General features: G+C 42.2%; 1 protein-coding gene across 1 annotated transcript in view; it reads right to left on the reverse strand.

Moving 5' to 3' along the window:
- The window catches only part of LRP1B (LDL receptor related protein 1B), a gene marked incomplete at its 5' end in the record, with an annotated part of 645,110 nt that extends 620,674 nt beyond the window's left edge, over positions 1-24,436 (reverse strand). Inside the window, one exon of the mRNA XM_083865658.1 lies at positions 24,352-24,436. Coding sequence (XP_083721784.1) covers positions 24,352-24,436 — 85 coding nt within the window. The remainder of the gene's footprint in view (positions 1-24,351) is intronic.
- Between the last annotated feature and the right edge of the window lie 1,226 nt (positions 24,437-25,662).

Below are 25,662 nucleotides of genomic sequence, written 5' to 3' on the forward strand. Positions count from 1 at the left end.
CCCAAATATTTCAGCCAAAAAATCAATGCATTTTAACACAAGCCAATAAAATTACATCTGAGACAAACTATTCTTATTATAAGCAAGACATTTCCCCTGGAATGTATGTAACACTACTGAAACCAACCTGGAGTCATTGAAACTGACTTCAAACTGGTTAAAAGGCTAAAGAGAGAGAAAACACACACACAAAAAAATCTACTAGTGCTCCAAACTTTACTGTGTTTCAGAAAACTTGCAATATTTCTATTTCCTTTATCATGACTCTAACCTCATCCATCTTGAACTATTTAATGCACTGTCAACCACTTCATGTTCCTGCCCAAATGATATTTTAGATTGCAGCAATCTCATTTTAATCAGGCAACACACATCCTTAATAATACAGAAAGCAGGATGGTGCAGAAGGTGTCATACTATTACTTTTTTTGCCGTTTTTCTAATTTCTCTTTTTATTTACCTGTGGGTTTTAGAAATTTCATTAAAAACAATCCTCCAATTCCTATCTCTATGGCCTAGATGACATGTTGTGGGACCTCCTGTGATGGGGCAAGGAAAACACTGAGCCCAGTGGGAAACAACACCTCAACAAGCAGAGCAGGCAGAAAACATCTCCCTCTCACATCCAGCAGTGCTGACTAAAACCAGCCTGAAGCCTGTCCACACTGCCTGGCCACTTTGTGCCTGATTTGTATTTTAAACTGTGCTGGAGAACACAAGGTACTGTTTTTGCATCACAGAAAACATGAGAAATATATATATATATTTAGAGGGTTTTTTGAAAAACCTGGACTTTATAATGTTTGTGTTTTGTCCTCAGAAATGACACAAGATATAAAAGCTTGCCTACTAACATCAGCTATAATATCAGATCTAGCTCTACAGTGCCTGATTAGATCATCCTGGTTTGAACTAAAACTTCCTGAAACAATGTGTACTCCCTCTAGTGTCCACAAGAATCCACTCCAAATGGTGATTCAAATGCATGAAACCACTTTTAAAATAAACGTGGATGAAAATTAATACATCCTGTGAATTAACAGTCACTGAATTAAAATCTCACCCATTCACTTTTCAAACAGGATTTGAAAATGGATGAAGAGTTAAAGTTGAATATCTGGTGTGGAAAAGAGCCTATAACTGGGAAGAGAGGAGTGCTCCACTGTTAGGCCAAAAAAAAGACTAAATTTCTTTTTAGTCACAAATCAGTGCCTTTACCCTGGTACACCAGTCAAGTAATTTGCCTCTGAGAAAACCACTAACACTATAAATTCACAATTAGATTAAAATCAATTATTTAAATCAAAGTTTTCTGCTTGTTGGTTTAAATCAGAGTTAAATCACTTTGATTGATGTCAATTCACCTTATTGAACCCTTTAATCTTTCAGTCGATGACAAAGCTGCCATTGACTTGGAGTGGATGGTTCAGGAGGATTCCCTCAGGCTGCACAAACCAAACTCCTGCCCGGCCTGCCAGAATCACGTTCAGACAATTATCAGCCCCATCTGATAAATTAGGTTTATAGACTGACACAGACAATGTCAAGAATTACAGCACCTTGTGCTGTAACGCTCACGTAACGTGCAGGCAGAATCTCTGCCCGTGTCAGCCCCTGAATGTTTATCTTTGCACAAGCCCTGGTTCAAAGATAACTTTTTTTTTTTCTTGGCATGGAAACCCAGATCCAGCTCCATGGACATCACTCTGGTTGAGCCAGTGCAGAACTCTGTTTCCATCAGATCAAACCCCATCTGTCCACTCACAGAATAATGACAGGTCAAGGTCTAAAAGTTTCCTGAGTTTGATTTGTTTATTTCTGGGGCGTAATTAAAAATGCAGCACTTTTAATAAAAAGCTGGATAATGTTGTGCTGCCATTGCAGTGGAAGAGAAAGATCCTGCATTTATTATTCACAACTCTCTCTGAACTCATGGCTGGATTTTGCCAATGTATTAATTTTCACTATTTTCTTTCCAAGGAAAAAGAAAAGATCTTTGGAAGAGAATCAAAGTAGTGAGCATACACAACAACACACATGCAAATCCAAATCAGAAAATGTTTTCTGCTAAAAAAAGGGCTGCAAATAAAAACAGAAAGGCAATTTAAACAATCAAATTAAATAATCCAATTAAAACAAACTAATTCATATATTCCCATGGGTGTCTTGATGAGCCCTAAATGGAGGCCTGAGCTAAATGAAATAGTACCATTAATTTAACAAAACAAAATGATTCTTGCCCCCTCTTTCCCAACATGGCTGTTTTGCTAGAAATCTCATCTTATATATTTGAACTATTCCATTTTTAATAGCCATTTCTGAGCATCCAAAGGGCTTTGGAGAGCGGTTACATCTTTCTGGGAACTGCATGTAGTTCTGATTAACACTGATAAAATAAAATCAGAATCTACCACTCATAATGAAGCAATTATCTTGCAAGCTAAAAATAAAAATGAAAAATCCAATTAAATTACTTCATTCTCACTAATACTGACCAGTTGTTTTTCCCAGCACTTTTGTCTCAGAAAACATGCACAAGGGATCATGTAATCTGCACCCAGAAACAGGCACTTATGCATATACATGTACATATATATATATTTGGAATCTAATTTCACATTTTATGGATAGACATTTAAGAAAAATGGAGGTCTATTTCAATAAATATTGGGGGTTTTTTATATTTTCTTACTCTTCTGGGCAGCATCAGCAACAACAGCATTACCATATGGCCAAGGTGGTCAAGGAATCAGTGGCTTATTACCCATGATCACACCAAACTGTGAGGAATTATATAATTCGTCTTTACAGGTCATATTATGGTGACCACACTGGCATTGTCCCCATGGTTACACCTTGATTAATTCCTGAATTATGTGCAGAACTTCAGCATAAGCAGCTGCTGGGCAGGAGCCCAATGTAAACACAGTACCCTGCTTAAACTGGGATGTCCTACTGAATTATCCTTTATTGTACCACCAGAATGCTATTAATAGTGACACTTTCAATAAGCTGCGTTTTTGAACGTGAACTAGAAATCACCACAGTGGTAAAGCACTTAGAAGTTATTGCTGTACCACTGAAGAAATACAAACACAGTTATTAGATGTATTTTTAAAGGAAGACTTTTTTTTTTCACCCCATATGATTTACTACACTCGCGGTTTTTACGTCTTAAGTTTTTACGCCTGAACAAAACAAAGGTTGTGCTTACTTGGCAAGGAAATTCTAAATTGCTGATGCCAAGTATAGCACATTAAAGACAAAGCTATTAGGATTTTAAAGAGTATAGTGGGAAATAAACAGCTAAACACAAAGAGAACAGTGCGGGATGGAAGAGGTTCATCAACTCAGTCTGAAGGCAGGCTGGTCCAGGAGCAACTGAAAACAGAAAATAAGGAATGGGGGTTTGTGAACACAGAGCTTTCCACCAGAAAATCATGGGAGCTGTGTTAGAAAGGGATCCTTCTCAGAGCTGCTTTAAAACATCTGTCATGAAGATGTGAAGATAAGGCTCACATAGGACACACCAAAACCACCTCAGAAACTTCTGCTGCACCAAGAGCATAAAAAGGGCACAGAAAATAGGGGCATGCAGAGGTAAAAGAAAACAAGAAAATAGGGACAAAGTTCATCTGGTGGATGCCCTCCTTGTCTTCCAGCAGGTTTTGCTCTGCATCTGTGCAGAATCAAATACATGGATTTGGGCCAAGGAATACAGTTACGGCTTTACTGAACAATCTTTATTGGTGGAAAGGGGTTGTTAAACTTCCACTTAGAGCTTTTTTCAAAATGTATTTTAGTAAAAAGGATGAAGCTCCAGGGATGGTTATTCCAGGATAAATGCAGGAACTCCACAGAGTGAAGCTGCTAATGTAGAACAAGGAAGGAAAAACAAAACACTCTGAAGAAATTAAGGTCATCTCCCACCTTTCATTCATCCTTTTCTCCCCTAAAATTACCTATCTCACCCTAATAGTTTTTTTGATTCAAGACTAAGGACTCTTCTGGCCACTTTACCTACTACAAGTTGAGTCAGATTTCCTACTCTTCCCTGTTATCATGCTAAGATAAACCAGCATTGTTTGTTGGGGTTTTTTTAAACCTACTCTAAACAGTTTTCCAGTCTGATCACCTTTGGAGTCCCCTTCATCACCAGTTAAGAGGTGACATTTGAAGTGTGGCAGATCATCAAGTTCACAGAGCCCGTGTCTACATCTCATCTGAAGATAATTTTTTATTTATCTGCATGCTCTCTTCCTGAAAGCATCTTTTTCCTACCAGATACACCCTGAATAAACACACATCCAATATACATCTTACACTCTTTTGGTAACTGATCCTCCACTTAGGAAGGAATTCAATTTTGCAGGTTCAAGTAAAATCATCCTGCAAAGGCAAATTAAGTGAAAAATGTATTATACTTGAGAATGCAATTCTTAAGCAACCCCCTCATTTATAAGATTATTCATTATTCAAGAATAATGACTTTGGGAATATCTTGTGAAGATGAGTTTTTACGTGTCTATTAGCTGCCAATCCTGAACTTTTTCCCTCACCCCATTCCCTAACAGGCAAGAGCTGTAGTTGCAGATTTGTCTTTAGTTTTTGTTAGTCCTGGCTTACCATGGAAGGAGAAGAGGAAGCAATTCTCAATCTATTGTGTCTAGCTAAGAACAAAAGGAAATAATACAAGTGAGGCACAAGCTATAGAGCCCCAGTGCCCTGCCTGTGCTCAGCAGACCAGACATAAGGAGACCATGGGGAAGAAAATCCATTTCCAAGCAGGTTGCAGGAATAAGGGTGCCAGGTGGAAGGATGGCATGTTTCCACCCTGTTTGTTTTCCAAGTCTGTAGCTGAGATGGTTTAAAGACTTGGCACAGGAAAGACAAGAGCTCCCCCAGGAGCCTGGCCTTGGGCTCACCTGGGCACAGGCTGCTCTGTGAGGGCTCAGCCTGGCCAAGAGCAGCTCACAGACACCACCTCACCTTGAGGACTGCTGGAGCTTGGACTGTTTATAGCAAGGAACTGAAACAAAGGCAATTTCCATGCAGGCAGACTGCCTCTCCTGGTGGCCAGGGCCAGGAGAGGCCTCTCTCACCTCCAAACAAGTTATAAATAGCAGCATCATCCATGCACCAACAGCAGATACTCCAACATGTCTCAAAGAGAGAGTGACTGCAAACCAAGGCAAGAGTGATACACACAAATCCAGAGCTTTCCTAAAATAACCTCTTGTTTGGAGCTCTTGGACAAGGCGAGGCTGCATCCTCCTGGTACAGCAGAAATGTCAAAGGCATCCTCCTCTTCATCCACGTGGATGAACTCGCTAAGGGAAGTCGTGCTGCCGGAGCAAATCAGGTCCAGCTTCAAACAGAGATTAAGTGACTCTCACAAGCTGGAAAGAACACTGGAATAAGGGGAATGAAAGGCAGGAAAGATTAAAAGAAAGGTGAAGAGGTGACCTCCTTTGATGAAAAAAAATGAACAGGTTAAAAAATATGAAGGGAGCACATCTGAAACCCAAAGGCTCAAGCCCTTCCAGTAGTATTCAGACAAACCCCAAATAGGAACAGATTGTTAAGGCTTCTGAAACCGGGAGATGTGATTTTTGTGAAATGCTATTTAACGATAGTTAATATTCTAGACGTATTTGGCAAAATTTTTTTTCCTCTCAGACTTCAAAATATATTCTTTTTTAAAGCCTAACTATTAGTATACATTTGTATAAGCAAGACAGACTTATGAAAATTAGTTTCTAATTAAATAAAAATCAACAGATGGCACACTATAGGCAAGTCTTTATTTTCCTAAATTATTACATGGCTTTGCTTGAAAATTCTTCTGTGATTTTAAGAGTTTGTAATTTGGACGTGACAACTCTGAAAAAGTCACATGAAATGTGTTTAAACTGGATTGTCCTTAACAATGTCATTAACAACAGATGAAAAATGCATATACAAAGCAAAAAACTCTGAACAACCTGTATTTCCTAATTTTTACACGAATATCAATTTTTTTCAGCCACTGAGATTGTAATTACCTTCTGTTAACAAGGAATTTTAATTCACATACACAGACAAAAGACTTGGTGGTTGCAGCTACATGTGCAACTTTGCTCAGGGAATCACAGGATTATTTCTTGTTCAGTGTGAAGTGCTGGAACTTTCTGTATGGAGTACTACAAATAAAAATATCAGTAAACTGAGCTGCACACAGACGGGATCTGAGCAAAAGCTTGAGTGAGTGAGTCTTCCCCATCCCAGCCCTCCAAAGCAAGTTAACCTTAATGCACTTTTTTTACATGACGAGTACAACTTCCATCCAGCCAACTTTACTGTCCCTAACCCTTGGCTGGAAACCAGGATGGACTGGGCCTGACTTCTGGAACACAGAGCTCGGACACAGAGGGAGTTTTATTCTTGGCTGCACAGGACACGATTTCAGCAGTGTTTTCTATCCCAGGAACTGTCAGAGGCAACTTCGGCCACAGCAGCACTGGCAGAATCCATTCTGGGCAAAAAAAAATCCCATCAAAGAGTACTTCAGGCCCTACTTTGGAAATTTTTAACTAGCACTAAATTAACTCCACACCCCCCCAGACTCACCCACAGCCGTATCTGGGGGTAAACAATGAGTACAATAACTCGACAAATATGTTTTTAGTTGGTTTCACACATGAAAAGGTGATGAGGCTGCGACTCAAGAGGAGCAGACTGACGTGTAAATGCATGGGTTTTGTCCTTGTGCAAATAAGGCACAGTTTACTGTAGGCTGATTTTTCTCAGTGTGATATCTGGATTAGCAATTAACATTTTAATTAAAGATGGATTAACAAATATCAGGAAAATTACCTCTGGAACTGTTCAATTTAAAATCTACCATATATACACAGATAAACATGTCATTAAGTGCAAGTCATTTTGTGGTCTGTGTAAAAATGATACGATTTATGTCTTTGAGAGACAGCATAATAATTTGATATTATTATACACGGAGATAACTACTGAACAAATATAATACATGGGGATTTTTTGGGGTTTTTTTTAGAAGCTATATAATTACCATTAAGTTTTAGATGTTCATTTAGTGGAAGCTCTGACTGCAGTTCAAGCTATAGACTAGTTGAACTTAGTTATGTTCAAACAGAGCATGGTGGTGAAGGAGGACACGCTGTTCTAAATGTAAATTATATTAGCAACAACATATTGAGATTTCTGTACTCTTTGTTCCATTTGGGTTTGGTTTTTTTTTTGTTTTTTTTTTTGTTTTTTTTTTTTTTTTTTTTTTTGCCACGAGAATAAATCACAGCGTGCTTTCTGTTCTTGTAGCAATCTTTTCAGGGAGAAGCCAGAATCTGCACCATGTGCTTTTCACTCTGCATCTGGTCTGCTTTTGTCAGGGCACCCTGGGTGCTGGGTTTGCTTTCTCTGCTGTGTTTTTTTGCGAGGGTAAAACCTCCTGGTCTCCATCTCACCTTCTTACCAGAGAAGGCAACATTATGATCTGAGAATAAGTGGCACTAATGGCCAAGCAAGTCAAACAGAGAATAGGAAAAAAGACCATAATGTGTAGAATATTTGGACCTATTTACTAGTCATTAAAATTACAGATAAATTGCACTTTCAGTGTGGTCACAGAAAGGAACTGGAACAAGCACAATTATGGCAAACAGTAATATCAGAACCTGCAAAAAACTTAACTGTTCTCATCAGCACCTCTTAAACCAATCTGGATACAGCTGAATGATTTTGCATTTGTAAAAATTTACTATACTTGGATGAGTAGTAAATAGCGTAAAACATACAATAAAGCATTGATATATAAACCCAGCGTTTTTGCTCTTTACCCCCAAGGTGTTTTAGCTTTCAATAAAACACTCAAAAAAAAAAAAAAAAAAAAAAAAAAAAAAAAAAAAAATCCAGATCATTATAGTGCACAGTTTCTAAAGCAGTAGCAAACAAAACAAAACAAAAAAAAAGATCTTTTCAGCCAAATGACTTCAAAATGACAAAGCTTTCTGTTTATAGAGTTGCTGAGCATCACCCTGGGTTTAACTTCACTGACATGAGTAGTGACAAAGAAATTTATTTCTGACAGAGCACCCACTGGTGGGTAGAGACACACATCCAATGAGAAGTAACTGCAACAATTCACAGCTGAGCAAACAAGAAAACTGAATACCTTTGGAAAGGGAAAAAGCCTTTTCATCCAGGCCAATGTTTAAGGCAATATTTATATAGGTCATGTCAGATCTGACTATGATTCCTTTCCGTATGTCAAAGTCATACATCTAAAAACCCACATTCAGAGCTTGGAAGGAAGAGGAGACTCAACAATAAAATCCCTTGTGTCTACAAAACAACCAGAAAACACTGAGGCAGCAAAAATGCATTTTAGAGCTGCTCACTTGAGTTTAAACAAGACATTTTGTCATTTCACGGGCAAGCAACAACAGAGCAGCACTCACAATACGGAGTGCTCACTGTGACACCATCCGTCCTAAAGGCTGTTCCAGCACCCTCATGGAATAACTTTTAAACTGTGGTTAGGACTACTTCTCTCTTTTTTTTTTTTCCTTATTTTTTCTTTTTTCCCCAGAAATACTAGTGTCAGTCTTTGAACATGCTGAGGTTCAAAGCCTTGGCCTTGGAACTACCTTACCCACATTTAACTGTGGAAAAGTTGGCACTGGACAAAAGCAGAGCCCATGTAGAAAGGTAGGGATGGGGTGAATTGGTTTCTGAGAGGAAAAGACTTTTCTCGCCTTCCCAGGCAGCCTCATGATTCTAGCAGACAGCAGTGGCAAAGCAAATACAACCTCAGAGCCTTCCCGGCCACAGAGCACAGCCACCTCCTCTGCAGAGGCAAATCCCTGCAGCCACGTACAAGGCTGTATCCCAGCAGGAATGTCTGTATTCCTACCTCGTGTCTGAGTATGTAATAAACAATTTCCAACCATTGTGAAGTTCTATGATGTGAATTTCAGAAGCCCAGGCCCCATACATTTCCACTGTAAACACCGTAGTGTTTGCACCTGCTCTTTCTGTAAATGTTTTGACTTGTCCTCAGAGCATCCTTTGAAATTGCCAAAGAACCAACACCTCCTTGTTTCTTCAACTTGTCAAGTCATGCACTGTTATTAACATTGCAGGAATAAAGGTAGAAACAAACACAAAACCTCAGCTGCATTACTGGGAGAAGAGAAATACAAAGTGCTGGTCATAGATTACACTGAAAGACAAGTTCTAAAATGCCCTCACAGAAGTTGCTGCAGTGTTTGGAGGGGAGAGAGGGTATTTCGAAGTGGCACATGTGCTGCCTGAAGCTGAGCTGTCATAGCAACAACCTCATTAAAGCACCCCTCCTGGGAGTGCTAACCTGTATTTCAGCTGTGGAAAGATGTCATTTATAATGCAACTTAATTCAGTTAAGAGTCAAAGTATAGTAGACAGCAGAAAAGTGAAACTGCTAATTTAAAGAATTCATAAAAGAACTCAAATACCATATCAAACAGCTGTGAAAAAATCTGGCTTTTGCCCTCATCATCTTCCATTCCCTGAAACCACCCTACCACTATTTCAATCTTTAAGCCTATGATTTAAAGTTATTGGCAATTCCTCCTTCTTTGCCACCATCCCTGTAACCAGGGCTCAGGATGTGCCTCTTTTCTTATCTTACCACCCCAGAATACACAGAATACATCCCCATCTCAACTGCTCACCCTAAATGCCTCCAGCTCTCACACCGAGCTCTTACCCCAGCAACCCACACCCCACAAACAATCCCACAGCAGGATCTGCTCTGCTCCTCTACTGCACCATCCTCAAGGTGCTTCCTTCAGTATCCATCCTTCCCCTCGTATCCATCCTTCCCCCCGTATCCATCCTTCCCCCAGTATCCATCCTTCCCCCAGTATCCATCCTTCCTCCAGAATCCTCCAAACATGTCAATTCAAATGAACATTATGATCCTTAAAAAGAAACATCTGCCAATATCCAGAGCTGCCTGGATATGACACTCTTCACTGCTGTAATGGAGTGGCTGTGCAGCAGCCGAATAAATTCCTGCATATTCTGATTTCACTTTTAAAGATCTATGATTTAATAACTAATTGACAGCAATAATGCATCAGTACAATACGTTTTGGAAGGGCCTTTCAGTTTTTAGAGGAGTAGAGATAATTGCAGATGAAAAATGAAAGAAAATGGCACTGCTTAGTAAATGAGTCGTTAACCTTTCAACCCAAGAGCTCCCGCTGGAAGCCTGACCAGAGGGACTGCAAGAGCTCCAGCAGCTGCAAGAGAGAGAATAAAGTTAATTCAATAGCTTTGGATTTCTTTTGGTTCTTTTAAACTCTTCCAAACTTGGTCTCCATCTCCCCCAAACAGTTGCTTGGCACAGCAGTTTATGCATCATGAGGCAGGCTCAGCTCTTTCCCCCTTCAGGAGATCTCACAGTGAAGCTTTGCACAGCCTTGCCCACAATGTGCTGTCTGCAGCATTTTAGGCTAAAACACCAACCAGTCATTTGGTGTCAGTGCTTTGACCTTGAGTGACAAAAATCACAATTTTCCCTTTGTGCTTGCACCTCCCCAAAGTGCAGGAACAATCTCCTCAAAGGTCAGGGAGATGCAGCCTGCAGGGCAGCACTCCTCCCATGGGAAGCTGGGAGAGGAGTAGTGACCAGCAAAGGACAAACCCTCAGTTTTGACTTCTGTGGATCCCAGAAAGTGTCTGAAGTCATGATCCATAGTGCTATCTCTCAGTCAAGATTGCTTGGACAATTACATGAATGTTTACATAAACCAGCTATCCAAAAAATACTTCTTTTTAACCTCATTAAATCTTAATCTACAAACTCAATTCAAAATTTTGGTAAAATTTGAAGACTTGCAGCTCTGCATTTGGATCACAGCTTACAGTGCTATTGCTTGGAATAACAACACAATAGAGAGACTAAGCAATAAAAGTACCTGGGACTTGCATAAAATAGGTTATTTACATCAGGCTCCTGGTATAACTCCAGTTAAAAAGAAAATACTGCTCATATTTGCACTGATTTTTTTTTTACCCTGTACAGCCACACTTACCAAGAGATACACAACATACAATTATTATCTTCTGGTTTGCTGGTTTGTTAAAACAAAACATCTCTGCAGTTCAGGTATGGTTTTATCCAGAACACATGGAGCTGCACAAGACTTTCTGTATTAATGTGTTTATTTGTTAACTGTTGGCACAGTTGCACAAGAGTATGTCTGCAGCCAGTTGCAACTTACAGATTTTACAATAAAAAGGGAGAAATATTGGCCAGATAGTTAATTAAATGGCACCGAAACAGATTTTTTCCCCTTTCACAAATTCCAGTTAGTATTCCAAACCTGTCTTAGGTGCCCCAAAGACATGAAAACCAATAAATCTTCATTTATTGTCAGTAGATTTCTAACCTGGCTGTTTTAAACAGCATGATGAACACATTTTAGCAGAATATATTAGCTGTGCCAGTTTAATAAGAGGGAGATTGATGAAGCCTTTCCTTTCTTTCTGTGTACGAAGCACAGCACTCAGGGAAGAAAATCCTTTGGATTTTCCTTCTTCAGCAACACCGTTGCCTTTCCTGGGACACCATTTCTCCTCCTTGGACTATTATTAGCCAGTCTTCTCCAAAAGAAGTTTCCACTGAAATTGAAGAGGGATCTCAAGCTTTATCAACATCCACCTGAGGAGAGAGTGGGAGGAAGAACAACCTCAGCCTGGAGGACTCTATTGCCGTGCCCGAGCTCTGACAGCTTTCCCCTCTCTGGTTCCCTCCTGGCTGGCTCCAAAGCCAACACAACCTGACTGTGGTCATCTGGCCCTGACAGGGAACGAGGTCTGAGGAGGGGACACCCTCCCCTGGGGGAGAACCAGGGTCAGAGCTCCATCCCTGACCCCTCACTCCAGGATCAGCATCAGCAGCACAGAAGGCATGTCTCACATCAGGTTCTCTGGCAATCAAAGGGTTACTAAGGACAAAAATGAGATTTTCTTCCTCATTGTATAACACTTAAGACTGCCCAGAAAAATACAAATGCTTCTTTTTCATTTTTTTTTCTTTCTTAAGGAGAATACTTAGCTCACATTTAAATTTGCTCCAAGAACTAATGCTATTCTTGATGCCTGCATCATTCACACAAAGAACCAGATCACACCATGAGCAGCCCTTCTCCACCACCATCACAGGAGAAGCAGGAGCCCAACCTCACTCCTTCCAGAGGTGCTTTATCTAGCCCAAAGTGCTCAGGTATTTTTCATTTGAAATAAATATACTTTACCCATTTCTCCAAAACTGCCCCAGCCCCTTGGGTACAAAAGGCTGCAAAGGGAGGCAGGAATTGTGACCTTGGAAGCCCCAGAGGTTCAGCAGGAAGGAGATGTTTTGAGAGGTGCTTCTTTCCCAAGTATGGGTTTGAATACTGTTACTGGCTAATGAAATTCATACTCATACCTCTCACTTGCTCCTTCTGAAGGATATCCTTTTGGATGATTTGTGGTCCAACAGACTTTGACATCTAAGAACCTGTTAGTCTGCTTTTTATTCCTCTTGTAATTAGAACAAATGTTCAGATTATTGTGAGAATTAAGAAAATCAATATTAATGAGCTTTTGGACTATGTTATTAGATGGTTTCAGCTGACAACTGCAAAGTACTCTGGCTTACTTTGACAGGGTTTGGCGTTTCTCTGTTGCTTTTAAACACTAACAGACTTCTCAGGGCAAAAATAAAAAAAAGTAAGTATGCACCCAAGCCAGCCAAAATGTAAAAACTCAGTTTAGACCAATAATTACACACTCCTGCCCCTAGAAACAAAAGAGCTCTAAAGAATGGAGCACTCAACCAAATACAGTTTTGAGGTACGTACTTACATTAAATATAACCAATTGCTTTAAAGGGCAACCATTCTCACAGCACAAAGTTCACATAAATTTTCCCACAAGTCCCAAATGTAAACACTATCTGCAAAGTCCACATGCTTTGTATTTCAACAAAGCTTTGCAGAATACTTTTAACATAAGAGAAAACAGAGTTAGGTTTTAGTCTTCACTTCATCTTTTCTGACAGAAAGGTGTCAATAGAATGGTGCTGACAGGAAAGCTGACTGCAGCCCATGCAACTTTATTACTGAAGTATGGGGAGATTACTTGGTGTTATTGAAACATCACTGCACTACTCCGACTTCTTTCCTTTCCCTCCTTACAGTGGTAGTGATTCCTATTGGGATGAGTTACTTTTAACCTTCGGTTATTTATCAGTGGGGAGAGAAAAAAAAAAAATTCTTTAAGTCTAGAATAAGGCAGGTGAATGTAAAATACACCCAGCACAGACCTGGAGTCCCACAGTGGGTTACCATTCATTTCTATAAAAATTAGATCCGGATCATCCATGAACTCTTCACTAATACACTCATTCCCAAAAGCAAGTGCTTCAAGAAGCCTCCTGTATTTTCAGGAAAGAAAGAAGAGATGTTGATTTCCCCATGGCTTATCAAAGACAATACCTGCACATACCAAATGTTGCTGCTTAACTCTTCATGCATTCAGCAACACAAGCTCTTTTTGGTTCAGAAGCACTATGGAGACTGTTCAGGTTTTCTGGACATGGCCTTTTTAGCTTCCCATCAAATAAAATAATGCTGCAATTTAACAAGTAACCCTCCACCATTCACTTCCACTTTGTTTTTTCCCCTGTGGCTGCAAACCCCAAATGAAAACACAACATTTGACAGGAACCTGCACCATCAACAGCCATGACCCTCCAATGGGCTCTGCACCACCTGGGCTCCTGAAGCTGTAAGGGAATTTCCCAGACATGAGATTTTGTAAATTTGATAGGGAAAAAAAAAAAAGGAAAACAGAGAGGGATATCCTACTCGAGATGAAACCAGAATTCACGAGGTGAAATCAGATGCAAACCAGTAGGAGTCACCACTCTGCTGGCCCACAATCACAAAGCCCGTGGTCAGCTTATGCTCAGGTGTCTCATGATATACAATCCAAGATTTCCACTCATGGGGCAACTTTTCCACTCAACAGAAAACAGGATACCAAATGAAACAAAGATTTATTTTTATTATTTTTTAATACTAGGAAGAGGAAATGACTTGTGTGCATGCACAACCAAGCAGTGATAAGCACTCCAAGATGACCATCCTGAACAGACAAGTCTTTCCTCTCCAAAAAATCAGCAGAAGAATCATCAGCTGACTTCAAGAACAAGCACTCTGCTGTGTTAATTTACTCCTAGTACCACACCAAGGACATGCTGTGCTATCTTTAGAAAAAAAACTGGCTACTGTGGGGCGAAGCAGACTGTTGATATATTACGCTCTGACATTTTTCATTAAGATATATAAACTCATGGAAGATGCGCTCTTGGAATTTGCATATTTGCATCATGCTTTTCATAGCCACGTAAACAGCCTTTAATGCACTTAAATTACTCTGAGCTGCTGGATTAGCAAAGGGGATGCAGTGGAAGGATCTGAGTTGTGCCACACCTACCAGGTCTCAGCACTCATTTTATGCAAATGCTTTTAGTTACGCTCCTAAGGCTCACAGCCACTTATTAAATTCTCCTGAATTCTGAATTCTTTTGCTGGTAGGTCTTCAGAACAGCAGCCAACAGCAGAATGGCAATCACGGGCAATCACTGAGAGTTTAGTTATGTTACAACTTTTTTGTCAGGCACTTCTGACACAGCGTGAGGCCATCGTGAGAAGACAGGCCACCAATTAATGTAAATCAGCATGGTTTCATCAAGGAGCATTTAACAATCCTAACTGACATGAAATCATAACATGGCTCATATACTCATTACTGAAAACCACTAATTGGTGTGGGGAGTTATGCTGTTTTCAGAAAAAAAGCGTGGAGCTTATGAATTGTTCCGAGAATATTCCACAGCAAAGGTAGCAATGGCATCAGAAACACAAGCAGGCTTTATACACTTGAATGTGCTTTAAATACTCAGCCTCACAGTTTGTATCAGAGCCGTATTTCAGAATTTTGTCATCATCTGTTGACAACCATCTGCTTCAAACTTCTTACCGCCCTAAGAGTGGCCAAAATTGGATACTGACAGAGAGAATTTCTGCACAGAAAGCAAACTATTCACAGGACAAAATAAGTGTCAGAGGCTGGAGACCTGGACACAGAGGCCCAGAAATCCGAAGTAAATAAGAAAATTATAGAAATTTTGATCTGACACTCTCCTTCAATACTACTGGAGTTCACAGGTCCCTGAAAATGCAGAAGTAGCAGATTAGCTGACACCAATTCTCCAGAGGAGTGTAATCTACAGAGTAAATAGGTAATATTGTGTACTGTCAACTCTGTTCAACTCACAGCCACAGGAAACCCAGAGAAAGAAATGTAACACAGCAAGTGCAAGCTGAGGAATTCATTCAGATGGGTCTGTACACACACACTGACCTGGATAAGCTTGCTCCACTTTGAAGAAATGTGATAATGGGCCACTTGAGTCAGGGTATCAGATTCTATCTGCTGAAAAAAGCCCTGGTAGTCCTGGCTTTGCTGTACTTAGCACAGCACCTTTCATGGCTCCCCCTCTATAGTCAAGGCTTTATATATATATATACATATATATGTGTATATATGTGCAATATGTTCCCACAGAAGTGGTCTACAGCAGCCCTACAGTACCACCTGCTCAGGTGAGCCTCCAAAACATCTTTTTTTCTCCATCACAGAACAGATTTGTTTCTACCAAAGGCACACCAGCAATTCAACCCATGAGCTGCAGGCCTGGGACAGCACTTAAGTTTTCACACTTTTATAATCTTGACCTGCTTCATCTCCCTTGCACAGGATTTACAGTGTTACAGCCTCAAGAGTTTTGCCTAAGACTCCTTACTTTAAGATAGACTATGGAGAAACCATTTGCTGCTCACCATTCTTTCTAAATCTAAAAATAATAATAAAACTTGGCTTAGAACGTGGGCCCAAGGGGAACAAATTCCATTTTGCAGCCTTCCTCCACTCCTTGCACTCTTAAACTCCCACCGCCTGCAAACAACCCTCAGAAAAATCAAATTCAATAGTTACACAAAATAAATCTGTTTTTTAAGCCGAGTGTTTCTGATGAATTTGGAAGGCAGGCCAGTTTCCCTCCAGGAGATATATGACTATAAGCACTGGAGAACACACAGGCTTGACCTACCCCTCATTATACTTTACTAAATACTGCTGGAAAAACAGCTGCTTTAGGACAGGTTCCAAAAGAAGGTCAAGCGTGCTCATCCTTGAATAAATCTGCAAAGATTCATGGGGAACTGATGTGCTGAGTGAGAAGGTGCCACCTTTATAGTCCTTCCACATCTCCAAAGCCAATATACATTTTTCACGAAGAAAATCATCATGTGGAAGACCAGAAAATTCTTCTGTATAGCAACAAAAAAAAAAAAGTTTAACCAACCTAATGACTTGCAAGTAGCAGATCATACACATCTCAGCATATTGAGCTGTCTGAAATTCTCTCTGGTTTTCTGACCTCACAGGAAGGCAGACTCCTTGCAAAAATCAACGTTTTTACGTGAAAAAAAAAAAATCAAATTAACTTTATTAAAAAATAAAGCTTATGCAATAACTCCTAGAGAATTATTACAAGTTCTGAAATGAGAAGTAATCATGCATTTGATGCACATAATTTAAAATTAGATAAGAGAAATGTAAACATGGGTTCAGTTTAAGAAACCCAACATAATTGAACCAAATATTGGAATAGAAATATTTCAAGAAATAGGGATTTCTTGCATAAAACTCATAGGACAATACAGACAACATGTTTTAATTAGAGATCCTCTAATTAAGAGTTTCCAGTGAAATTTTAATAAATTTGTTCAAAATTCCTTTACACTTACATGAAACCTGATTCTATTCCATCAAGGACAAAACGAAGAATCCATTGACTTCAGTTGTCTCAATGAAGGTCTGAAATCTATTTGTTTACAAAACATAAAAAAATGTTTTGCTCCAGAGAAGAAAAAGTCTCATTGGCAAATGACACACTTTGATTTCCTAAGCACACAGCTTTACACAAATACCAATATACTTTGGCTAAATCAGTGTGTGTTTGCATATGCAAAAGAGCATCCACCCAGCAATGAACTTACTTTGCTCTCTCCTCTTTTATCTTCATTGTATTTGCAAGCAAAAAGAGGCAGGTGTTTTGTGGAAATCTACCTATATTGGAGAAAATTGCTGCTGATTTTTTTTGATCTTCTGGCATCAGTGTAACTTTTCCAAACTTGCATTTTTATGACTACACAATGCTACAGCAATTCTCCAAAAAAACCTCCTATATACTAGGAGGGATATATCAGAAATTATGGGGTTTTGGTACCTCGAGTGACTTAGTTTTTCAGAAGAACTTTGCTTGAAGAAAAATACTTTCCTGCTTGTTAAGGGAGGTGGAGACCCAAGTGTTCTACATCATATCACAGCCTCTAATAACATTATAAACAGCAGCCCAAACTATTTGACAATTTCAAAATTGTATTCTAAGAAATATCACTAACAAGATATTTTTGTTCGTTTCCAGGCAGGTAAATTACAATCACAAAGCTTTTTAAGAAAGCCACATGGGAATTTTTGTGGGAGCACATCCATGTGTTCACAGAACAATGTTCTAGACAGAGCACCTCCCATAAAAACAACTGTAGAGCATTGCATCAGCATTTGTCTTGCTTGCACATGGCCCATCCCCACCCCAAAACACCACTGCAAAAAACAAAACTGCACCTTTTCATTCTCTCTGCTCATTTGAGGAAAAACAAGAGTGATTCTTATGAATTGCTGTTAAAAACTGAACTCTACCACGGTGAAAACTTTGAGGAATTATAGATATTATTTTAAAGGCTTAGATTTTAGCTTCTTCTACTGCATTGAAGTGCAAGTCATCCTAGAGTGCCACTCTGAAAAGTTACCAAGGGATGTCCTACAGACAACCAGGCAATAAATAGCCCAAAATCCATGGCTATTTCCAAGAAAAGGAAACAGGTACATCCTTGTTCCTAAAGAGAAGCTGAGTTTCAGCTGTCTGGCTCCTCTGGAAGGCCCCATCACTCAGCAGGAAGCAGCAGGAGAGGTGTTTAGGAGCACGGGGAGGGTTGGGAAGAGCATTTCAGGATGCAACGTACCATATCTGGAACTCGTAATGCCGTAATCTGTTTTTTCCGCCTCAGAGAACCAGGCTGTATTTCCAACTGCATGGAAATAAAAATCTCCAGGCGTACCTCACTTCCAGACTGGCATTACATCATCTCTAAAAAGCCCTATTACTTAGCAGCACACTCTGCATATTGCAGTGTTTTGTTATTAATACACCATTGCAATTTATGGCAAAATGGTCAATAAAAACTGAGGTTTCTGAAGAGACAAACAGCCTTTTCTCTCCAGCAGGCAGCCCTACCAGGGTTCATAACCACCACACATGGAGCCCAATCCTCTATTTACATACTGCTTGGGAAGCAATGACATACACAACAACAAAATCTAATGGGCTCATATAACACTTCCCAGGTACAGAGAAAAATCTTACTCCTGCTATGTGGATCTTGCAAATTAAATCAGATTAATAACACAGTGAACGTATTACTGGCAAAAGCATGTGTTTATCTCTAATGATCCTTCCCAGTTCCCATTAAATCTAATTAAAAGGCACTGACTGAGTTTTATTGGAATTCCATTACTGAGGTCCAATCCTGCTCTCACACAGCCCCAGCACCCATGGGAAAATTCCCTTCTCTCCTGCAGAGGCTCCGGAGCATCCTCACCAAAGGAATCCTGTCAGCAGGGCTGGGCAGCAGATCCTACAGCAACAAGTCCTGTTATTTCACTTTACCAACTGCTTAAAAACAAAGATTTGTATCACACTACAGCACTGTGTTTTGGTACATCTTGGGAATTTGTCCCATTATGGTCAACAACCAACTTGCTAGCTGGGAGAAGTTTACAAATATTTTCATCTCTTCGATAGAGATAATTTAAGGGGGGAAAAAATTCAACTTGTTCAATTAAAAAACAAACTAGTGGGTTGGACAGAAGGTGCAAAGTCATTATTTGAGTAATTATATTTTTAAAGAAACCCAATTAGTTCCTAATTGCACTTACAAATTTAAGACCTAGTTCTGCAATGTCTACACTTAGCCCAAACTGACATTAAATACAGACTCAATAGTCTGTATGACTTGCTTAGAAGTAGCCAAGTTCTGCTATTTTCATCTTCACTGTTCATCATTAAGAATGTTTTGAGAAAGTGCAATTAAAATGAGTTCTCTAAGCAAATTTTTTTTTAATTGCATTTGAAGAACAAGACTATTAAGCGACAGATTAATACATAAAAACCCAGGAAAAAAGCAACAACACGCTGGGATTCCAAATATGCTACTGTAACAAAAACAATGTTCTATTATCTAAATTACCAGCCTTCCTGGAGAAAGCCATAATTCCAAATTCACGAGTTACAATTACGTCAGTCCTTAGAGCCAATCGAGAAACCAAATTTCCTCAACCGCAAATAACCAGTAAAGGGCCTGCAAAGGAGGAGCTGGAGGAACACTCTGCTTCCAACCTGCAGACTGAAGTCATTGTGAGCTTTGCCACTTTAAATGCAGAAAGATTGGGGTCCATATGAACCTCCAAGGTATGGCATATGCTTACATTTCCATAGCAGCCGTCACGCAGCTCCTCAAAGGCAGCGCCGTGTGAAGTGAGAGCTCCTCTCTCCCAGCCTTTGGAGGACAGCTCCTTCAACCTGCCACAGCTCCAGCAGAACTTGCTGTGATAAATTAGTAAAAGGCTTGCTGCAGAATGAGTTTACACATAGTCTTTTCACATCAAACACCTAGTTTTGAACTTTGAAATGCAGCTTAGCCTCTAAATAGTCTGTGTGTCTCTATCGCTTTCTTTCTACTAAACTACAGCTCTCGGAAACCTCTGAACTTAAAAGAACAACCTGGGTAAGAGGGAACGTGCTCATCAGTTCACAGGAACCCACACACAGAGCCTGCTCAGGCTCCAGGAGTGCCAGGGGTTTGTGTGTGCACTCACACACTCAGCTGAGACCACACAGAAATCACTGAGTGCCTCCAAAACCAGCCAGCCACTGAAACTCCACTTGTGCACATCTCCCACAATTTCTGACTTGATTTAACCCTTATCCTGCAAAGAACTGTCCTAAATTCCTTGATATATTTTCACCCTCCTCTGTAATTTTGCCTCTCTAATGATAGACATGTTCATAAGTAATACTTTTTTTAAGGTAAATAAATAAACAGCAAAGTCACTGTGACCTTGGAACCATCTCTTTTGCACGTAAGATACCAACACTTATTATCTACATTCAAAACATAATAATTAACTATGAGAACACACACCTCTGTAGTACAGCACAGAAACAGCTTTTTTAGGTTTTTTTCAAGAACACTTTCCAACAGATGGCCAAGCTGGAGCTCAGTCTGGTGAAGAACAGCAGTGCTGGTACACCCAGCTTCCAGCATTAAGCTGCTAATAATGACAAAGTTGTATTGTAAAGGCTCCTGGTGCAGCCTGAGTCACCTGCTGTGGCACCTTACCAGGGAATGAAGGCCATCAGCAGATGTCCCAAGGAGACAAATTTATCTCACCTGGTTTGTGTTTCTTCCACAGGGATGAGTAATCCAAACTCCCACCAGCCTAACCTAAAGCCTGAAAATTCCATTTCAAAGTAATTTGCCTCCAGATTTCACTTAAATACGGTCAAAGGACACTGCGAGAACAATAAATTCCCTGCTAAGTGGGATGAAGGCAGAAGTTTAAGAAGTGTTTTTGTAACTAAAGAAAGGAGTAAAATTCATGAAGATTTGTCATTCCTGCTAAAAAACAGTAGAAAAAAAATATTTAAAAAAAATAATGTCACTCATGAAAATGCCATCACTCATGAACTTGAGTTTTAAGTTATGTGACAACATTTTCCCATCCCATATAAAGTCTCCCTTTCTCTCATCTGTGAGACTTTGCTGAGAAGCTGTTTCACCACACCAGCACCTGCTGAGAGCTCCAAAACACTAAAACCACACATGGAAAAGTGGGAGAAGGCAGTGGCTCAGTGCTGCTGACAGCAGTGACGTGCCACCAAAACCCAACACAAACAAGCCTCAGCACAGACAGCAAGTCGATTAATAACGAGCAATGCAACTCATTAATACTGCTGTGGATACACATCTCACTGACAACAGTGAGATTATCCAGTCAAGCTCCCTTTATCAGGGGCATCTCTGCAATTTGGATCACTTCTATGTAATCACTCCAATTAGTGCAGGGGATCCATATGATGATGTTCACACAGCAGACACAAAAATCAAGGATGACACAAAGGGGTGTAGGAGCCCAGGCAGGGAGCAGGGTGAAGCTCCAAGGCTGGGAAGAGCTGTGGGAAGGAAACGCCCACCAGAACCAGAGAGCAGAGATGGGACCTGTGAAGTTCCCTGGAGCAGCTGTAGGGAGAGCGGGTAACAAATGTTGCTTTCTCAGCTTCCCAAACTGTTTGCAAGGTTTTTTCTCAGGCTCCTGAAATTCATTTGTTGCAGCTACAGTGTGAAGGAGTTGCTAGTGTTACAAGGGATCTGAGCCCATCCGTTTCTTCAGGAAGAACTGACTGGAGCAGAAGGAGGGGAAATCAGCTCTTTGTGGCTTCAGTGGCACCACCTCAGCTGCAGCAGGACACAGCCCTGGTCCTCTGCTGCCTGGATTCCCTTCTGCTCACTTCCCTCTTTCATCTCATTTCCAGCTTCCCCTCTCCAGATCATTTTCTCTTCACGATATTTTTATATCCATGAACTTAGAGGAGCTGTAACCTGGCTGAGGACAGACTTGAGAAGACTGAAAGAATAGAACTGTATTTCAAACCCAGAGAAAAGGGCTCAGATAATTCAAACTTTGGTGGGGCTCTCCCCCACCTCATTTTTTTCCTCCTGATGTTGCCCACTGATCTAAGAGAGAGTGTTATCTCTCCTTACAGCACCTCACTAATATTTTATATTACCATGGCTACCACAACACTGCTATTAACACAACCCATGACATTTTCCCAATTCTCTTATTACCTATGGCGAGCCTCAGTGCATTCCAAATTTCAGTGCCTTTCACATACATTAAGCTTAGCATGCTTCAGTGACTCAGAATTTCCTCCTGTAAAGGAAAATCAACTTGGTATGGTCAATAATTTTTGCACTGTATCATAAAGTTTATCTGATGTGCAAATGTAATTCCCTTTCTGGATGCCTCATCCTGAATCCCTTTTAAGTTGAGACCACTTGACATTTTTTTTTAAAACAAAATGCCTTTTAAGTCCTAATTTGTGCAGTGCTTAGTTTTGATAAGACATGACATTATGATATGATGAGTTAGTTGATTCTAAGTAAATTTGATTTATCCCACTTTTGGGGCTGGTATGATTTACAAGGATGCTGCTTTTTAAGATAGGATTGATTTTAATATAAGCTGACAGCACCTTTTTTTTTTTTTTTTTTTTTCTGAAACACTAGATCAGAACAAGGTAACTATGAAAAGAAAAGGTAAAATCAAACAAAATTCAAACAGCAGAAATTAATATTCATGCATAACTAGCACTTGCTTACTGCTATGAAGGAATACAGAGCAATGAATCAGTTCCTAAAACAATTCCACAAAATGTTTGGAAGTTTGATTTTTATTCATCAGATCAGATGCAAAGCTACAGCTGCTGAAATCCAGTCTGACCGTTCTGTGAACACCATGGAAAGTTCTTGAAATATTTTTCCATCAAACAAGCACTACCACGACCAGGAAATCTTTGTGAACCAAAGCAAAAGCTTATGTACCCTTCGTAAAACTAAAAAGATTTCCTGAGAGCCTTTCTCCTCTCTGGCTGCTCAAGAGCCGTTCTGTGGAACACCATCCTCATCATATCCCTGCACCTTGTGATGCAGCGTTTTAAACACGCAAGTTTGTGATGCTGCAGCAATACTTTTCCCGTCGGTAGGTAGTTATTTCTCCTTTTTCGCAGCATGAATCACCTGTGTAATTCTGATAGCTGCGTAGGAAAGGGACGGGAGAGGTTCGGCAGCTCGACCAGAAGCAGAAATCTCTACCCCAGACTGTGCAGAGGCATCCGCACTCACCCAAACGAGTTGTAAGCAGTTAGTAAACAATTTACCAGCTAATTTATACGTGATGGAGAGGAGCTGGATGTCTAACAGCGAGAATTCAAAGCTTTAGAGAGTTATATTTCTGCCGAAATCCATCTAAGCCTGGCAGACTGTGTATACACCACCAGCCAGGGCATCTCATTGACGAGACCGCGCAGCTCATTCGGGAGCGGCGGGGCTACAACAGGCGATTATTCCGGGGAGCGGGTTTTTACAGCGCTGAGAAAACCCGAGTGAGAGCAGCACACAGGGCTGAGCCACGCACACAGGGCGGGCTCGGGCTACACTCAGAAAATACCCAATTCAAACACCTCGCAGGAAAACGAGAGCGCTCCGGTGACTGCAATAAGCGACACGGAACCCCGAGAACCCCGCGACCCTCCGGGATCAGGGACTTCTCCGAGCAGGACAGAGCTGGAAGTTCTCGCCCTGCGGGACCCCGAGCCCCCAAATCCGAGCTCAGGCTCCGGGCGAGCGGAACTCGGGGACATTGAGGAGGGAACTTTTGGGGAGCGGAGGGCGCTCGGCGCTCCTGCGGCACATCCCGGGGCTGGCCCGGGACCCGCCACCGGCACCGGGGTGTCACCGCCACCAGCGGCTCTTCCCCCCGCGCTCCGTGCCCGGTGCGGCCATCGGGACCACAGGGGAGGGACATCACGGACATCATCCCGCTCCGCGTCCCCGCCAAGGTTCGCCACGACCCCAGCGCGGCGCGCCCGCAACCCGGGAGTGCGGGATGGGGAGAGGGGATGGAGAGAGGGGATGGAGCGGGGTGAGGGGAGCGCAACGAGGGGAGAGCGGTGATGGAGCGCGGTAAAGAGAGCGCAGTAAGGGGATGGCACTGATGGAGCGCAGGGATGGAGCGCGGGGATGGAGAGAGGTGATGGAGAGAGGTGATGGAGAGAGGTGATGGAGCGCGGTAAGGGGATGGCACTGATGGAGCGCGGTGATGGAGCGCGGGGATGGGAGCGCAGTAAGGGGATGGAGCGCAGGGATGGACCGCAGTTACGGGCGCGCTCCGCGGCCGCGCCCCGTCCGCGCAAAGCGCAAAGGAGCAAAACTTCCCGAGTAGAATCAGCGGGAAGTCCCGCGGCTCCGCACCCCGTCCCCGGACGCGCCTTACCTCCGCGGGCTGCCGCTGCCAGCAGCGCCTCGGCCACGGGCGGTAATCCCCAGAGCGCCGCCAGCACCAGGAGCAGCGCGGACATCGCGGCGGGCGGGCGGGCGGTGCGGGCGAAGAAGGCAAAGGAGGCGAGCCTGGCCGGCCCGCGGAGAGCACGGCAGCACGAAGCCCGTGCGGGAAGGGAGGCGCGGCGGCGGCGGCGGCGGCACTTTGCCGGGAGCGCGGGGAGCGCGGGGAGCGCGGCTCTGGGCTCGCCGCACGCAGCGAGCGGGCAGCGCGGGGCGCCGGCGGCCGCCAGAGCCGCGCTCCGCCCCGCCCCGCCCCGCGCACCGCCCCGCGTGCCGCCCCGCGTGCCGCCCCGCGTGCCGCCCCTCGCGGGTCCTCGCGTGCCGCCCCCCTCGAGACCCCGCGTGCCGCCTCTGCCGACCCCGCGTGTCCTCGCGGGTCCCCGCGTGCCGCCTCTACCAATCCCGCGTGGAGCCCCGCGCCCTTCCGCGTGCCAACCCTCGCGGGTCTCCGCGTGCCGCCCCTCGCGCCGTGCCCCTTCCGCCCTCTCACGCGCGTGCCGCGTGCCGGAGGCGCGAAGCCGCCCCGAGGGCTGCGGCCCCTCAGCCCCTGCCCCCGCTCCTGCCTCACGGGGGGACGTGGGATGTCCTCCGAAATTTAAGGGGGGTTTTTTTTGTTTGTTTTTGGTTTTGTTTTTGTTGGTTTTGGAGGGTTTTTTGGTTTGTTTTTGTTTTGTTGTTTTTTGGGGTTTTTTGGGGTTTGGGGTTTATTTTTTTGGGGGGGGGTTTCGTGGGTTTTGGTTTTTTTATTTTTGGTTTTTTGGGGGAGTTTTTTGGGGTTTTATTTTTTTTGGGTTTTTTTGGGGTTTGGGGTTTTTTTGTGGTTTTTTTGTTTGGTTTTTTTGGGGGGTTGGGGTTTTTTTGTTTGTTTTTTTTTTTTTTTTTAATTCGCAAAGGTGAGTGAGGCTGAGCAAGTTAGCAAAAAGAAATATATATATTAAAAAATAAAAAATGGAAGCCCATGAGCCGTTTTGCCGTGTGTGGATGAAGCTGCGGGGATGGCGATGCCGATGGCCCCGAGATGTGGGCACGAAGTCATTGTCCAAAGCTGCCCTGGTAAATCCGGCCTCAGTTAATGATGCTCCACAGAATCGCAGGATGATTTGTGGTAAACACCAAAGCCTGTCCAGTTCCAGCCCTCCCCATGGACAGAGGCACCTTCCAGAAGACCAGGTGGCTCCACGCCTTGGCCAACCTGGCCTTGAACAGGACTTTGTTTGTAAATAATTCACGGACAATGAAAAGA

Source organism: Zosterops lateralis, assembly GCF_965231275.1.
Source record: "Zosterops lateralis genome assembly, chromosome: 7".
NCBI lineage: Eukaryota > Metazoa > Chordata > Aves > Passeriformes > Zosteropidae > Zosterops > Zosterops lateralis.